Raw genomic sequence first — 4,040 nt, 5'->3', positions numbered from 1 at the left:
TTCAAGTACGATTTCGTTAAGGTCCGTTTTGAAACCTCAATTTCAATATAGATATCGAAAATTTTCTTCATTGCATGAATGCACATAATCAATCATTTTGGAATCTATTTTCTGTTCAGTTTCAATTGGTTTATTTGCTTCTATAGTGCGAATATCGATTCCCTTGTGTTTTATGCTTATAGGTGAAGGTGCGGTTGGGTGATAATGCGGATCACTACAATGTTCTATCCAGATTTTTGCTTAGTAGGATGCTAACTGTAACCAAGGTATGAAAATCCACTTTTCAATTGTTCATTCTGCTTATGAGTTACTTTAGATGGATAGGACTGAGATTGGATTGTGTTGAAAAGTGTTGTGCTTTCCCTTATAGACTGGATTTAATGCTGCAATGTGGATTTGATTTGGTTAGTATCATTTGTGATTTGCTTGTTGGTTGCAGATTCCAAATCATGTAGCTATTAAAATTTCTCTTGAACTGAAGAAACTGCTCATTGACAATAGCCTTCAAGATGTGTATGAATTATTCGATAACTATTTCAGTGGGTCAATTCCAGAGCGGATAGGCCAAAAGAAAAACCTGCCGTTTCTTGATTTCTCTCAAAACTTGTTCTACAAAACCATTCCTTCAAATTTAGATGACGTCATTAGAATGACTAGATATTGGGAAAATTCATTTCTCTGTCTTTCTAATACCATCCACTGTATTCTAATGATACTGATCTTTATTGCTGGTGGTAACTTTCTGCTTTTGGTAGGGAAATGGCCAGTGCTGGTTTATCTGGAACTCTTTCGTCAGAAATTGGAAATTTGAGCCATCTCCGAACATTGTGAGTGTCTCTCTTATTCTCCACATAAATTGCCTATACTTTTCAAACTTAATGGTGAATTGTGGTGTATTGTTGACTCAGCAGTATCTGAAAGATGCCTTGTTTATTATGCTTTTTGTTCATAAATAGTCATAATAACCTTCCACTAATTTTTAATAGATTCCAAACAACGGTAGGAGAAAAATAAGTAGTCATAAAATACAATGAACTCATTTTATCATGTGACTAAGTGAGTTTTTTCATTGCTGAACTTAGGTTACTGCAGAACAATCAGTTATCTGGTTCTATCCCGACTAAGATAGGCAAGTTGTCAGAGCTTCAAACTCTAGACCTTTCCAGTAACCAGTTTGTTGGAGAAATTCCTAGTTCTTTGGGCTTATTGTCTCAACTAAGTTACTTGTGAGTATGTCTTAACAAATAGATAGATGATGATGTTATTTTAACCCTGTTTTTTTTTGTTCCCCTTAAATTTTAATTTTATTCATTAGTGTTTCTCTAACTCCATGGTTCCTAATTCAATCATGCCAAGCTTTTCAGGTGGCTCGGCAAAAATAATCTATCTGGACAGATCTCTAACTTGACAGGTCTTTCATTCTTGTATGTCCTCTACTCCTCTATGAAACTATGTAATACTTTTACCTCCTCAATCAGTTAAGTACAGCTCCATAACCTTATATTGTTTGTAGGGACTTGTCATTTAATAATCTCAATGGTCCCACTCCAAAAATTTTGGCAAAAGGTTACTGTGTGGAAAACGATCCAACACGAAACTAACCGGCAAGTGCACCGGGTCGCATCAAGTAATAAAACTCACGGGAGTGAGGTCGATCCCACAGGGATTGAAGGATTGAGCAATTTTAGTTTAGTGGATGACTTAGTCTAGCGAATCAAGAGTTGATTTGAGTGGTTTGTATTCGACAGAAGCTAAATTGCATGAAATTAAAAGGGAGAAGGACAATTGGCAAGAACTTAAAGTGCAGAGAAATTAAAGAGGCTGAATCTTAAAGTGCAAGTAATATAAATTGCAGAAACTTAGATTGCAAGAAATGTAAATTGCAGAATCTTAAAGTGCAAGAAATGTAAATGGCTTGAATTGTAAAGGGAATTGGGAATTGGATTTGCAGAAATTAAACAAGGAAAAGTAAAATGCAATAAACAAAAAAGTAGAAGATGACTTGAATTAAACCGGATCTAAAACGGAAATGAGAAAAAGCTTGGTGTAGCAATGAAATAAAGAAATTGAAATTTAAAACTGTAGATCTCAGGACTCAAGAGACTAGATAGCTGAGTCTAGATCTTACTGCTTTCCTAGATCCAGCAAGAATCAATTGCAAAGGAAATAAAGAAGTGTGAATTGCAGAAAGAGTAGAAGAAGAAGCAATTAACAGAAAAGGAAATTCAATTTTGCAGAAAATTAAACAAGATCTCAAGCTGAGATTGAAACAGAAGTTCTTCAATTCTCCACCCAAGATCCAAAGCAAGAAAAGTAAAGAGTGCTCAAGCAAGAACAAGGAAGAAGAGAGATCAATTCTCCTTCCCAATTCTCTAGAATTCTAAAGCAACAAATCAAAAATGTAAAGGTGAGCTCTCTGTAAGTGTTCCAAGAATTCTAAAGGAAAAGCTCCCGGAAAAACTTAAATCCTAAGCTATTTATACACTTTCTTTAAATGGTCTTCAAGCCTTGAATTGGGCCTTTGCTCTTGATGGAATTGGGTTGAGAAAAGCCTCTGTTGATTGCTCTTGGAGTTGGAGAGAAATCCATTGTGAACCGGGCTATAAATCATAAAAGCTTGAGTCAAAGTTTGAGGCAAACTTTGGCTCAAGCTTTTCATATCAGCTGCCCTCATTTGCTGCTACCAACGTTTGGGCTAAAGTTTGAGGTCAAACTTTAGGCCAAACGTTGATCCCCTTGTGTGCATATGTGGCGCCAATGTTTGCCAAAAAGTTTGAGGCAAACGTTGGCGCAAGCTTTTCTCCTCCAGGGTATGTTGGTGTGGCGCCAACGTTTTCCAAAAAGCTTGAGGCAAACGTTGGCGCAAGCTTTTCTCCTCCAGGGTGTTGGTGTGTGGCGCCAACGTTTGCTAAAAAGCTTGAGGCAAACATTGGTGCAAGCTTTTGCTCCAACCAATGTGAATTCACTCTTCCAAAAGCTTGAGCTAAAGTATGAGGCAAGCTTTTGCTCAAGCTTTTTGTTCTCTCTTGCTCCTTGCCCTTTCTTCTTTCTTCAACCTTCTTCAAAGCTCTTTTCACCTATCATCAATCAACCAAACACATCAAAGCTATGCTCAAAATCATGAGTTTGTTATTCTTTCATAATATATGACAATTATAGCATAAAATCTCATGAAATTGCATTAATTCATCCATGGTTGATTGAATCAAAGGAAATATGAAATTTCACCCAATTGGCTTACTTATGGCTCAAGAAAGTGCATAAAATCAATTGAAAACAAAATAAAAAGACTAGTGAAACTAGGCTAAGATGACTTGTCATCACAGGTGAGTTCTTTAATTGTATTAGATTTTTTGCCTAGATATGCAACAGCTAAATTCTGATTATCCTATTAAAAAGAAGAAACACTTGTAGCACTTTTGTTTTTTTTTTCTAAATTTCCTTTAATCATGCATTAATTGACACTATACTTCTTTTATCATAGTATTTCAGGAAATAACTTCCTTTGTACATCTCCTTCTGAACATTGTATGGACATTTCAAAACCACTAAACGATAATACATTTAACTTTTGTTCATTTTATTAATAATCGATTGTTTTATTTATGAACATTTGATAATGAACAGAACTTAATGATTTAGATTTTAGTGTGATCTAATTGCTTTTCTAGTGGGGCTTATTTACTGCAACTGCATAATTATGAATCATGCTGAACTCTTAACATATCATTTGCAAGTGATAATCAAGTGAAACCTATTTATATGAGAATGCTCCTTATAATGATAGTAACCTTTTATGCCATTTTGTACATACTTAGTTTTTCAGGCATCATTTTAGATTTTCTCATCTTGCTTTTTGAATGACTTAAGATATGAAACCGGTAAAATTTATTTTCAGGATGAAGCTTTTTACTGTAGTATTATTGGTATTCTTTGGTTTCAAAAACAAAATTTAATCTTAATAAGATAAGTAGCTAATTGATAAACAAGTAGCTGTTGACACTTTTTACAAACTAGGTAAGCTTACATTTTCATTCAAC

At 34.8% G+C, this 4,040-nt stretch overlaps 1 protein-coding gene across 1 annotated transcript; it reads left to right on the top strand.

The window, feature by feature from the left end:
• Nucleotides 1-759: 759 nt before the first annotated feature.
• LOC107648756 (uncharacterized) lies at nt 760-3,552 on the top strand. Its single transcript, XM_088489353.1, has 6 exons — nt 760-827; nt 1,083-1,226; nt 1,365-1,411; nt 1,514-1,572; nt 2,176; nt 3,485-3,552. The coding sequence occupies exons 1-6, from the start codon at nt 760-762 to the stop codon at nt 3,550-3,552; spliced, it is 387 nt and encodes a 128-aa protein (XP_088345479.1).
• The last annotated feature ends 488 nt before the right edge of the window (nt 3,553-4,040 follow it).

This window comes from Arachis ipaensis, chromosome B6 (genome assembly GCF_059453495.1).
Source record: "Arachis ipaensis isolate K30076 ecotype BB chromosome B6, ASM5945349v1, whole genome shotgun sequence".
NCBI lineage: Eukaryota > Viridiplantae > Streptophyta > Magnoliopsida > Fabales > Fabaceae > Arachis > Arachis ipaensis.
Note: the sequence above shows the minus strand (reverse complement) of the source record. Positions and strands in the feature narration are given on the sequence as shown.

What these genes read in the sequence shown, in the direction of transcription:
- LOC107648756 (XM_088489353.1), top strand. Translation starts at nt 760, where the DNA reads ATGGCCAGTGCTGGTTTATCTGGAACTCTTTCGTCAGAAATTGGAAAT. An exon ending in TTGAGCCATCTCCGAACATT is followed by an intron (nt 828 to 1,082) that starts GTGAGTGTCTCT and finishes TGCTGAACTTAG; the next exon opens with GTTACTGCAGAACAATCAGT. An exon ending in TTGTCTCAACTAAGTTACTT is followed by an intron (nt 1,227 to 1,364) that starts GTGAGTATGTCT and finishes CAAGCTTTTCAG; the next exon opens with GTGGCTCGGCAAAAATAATC.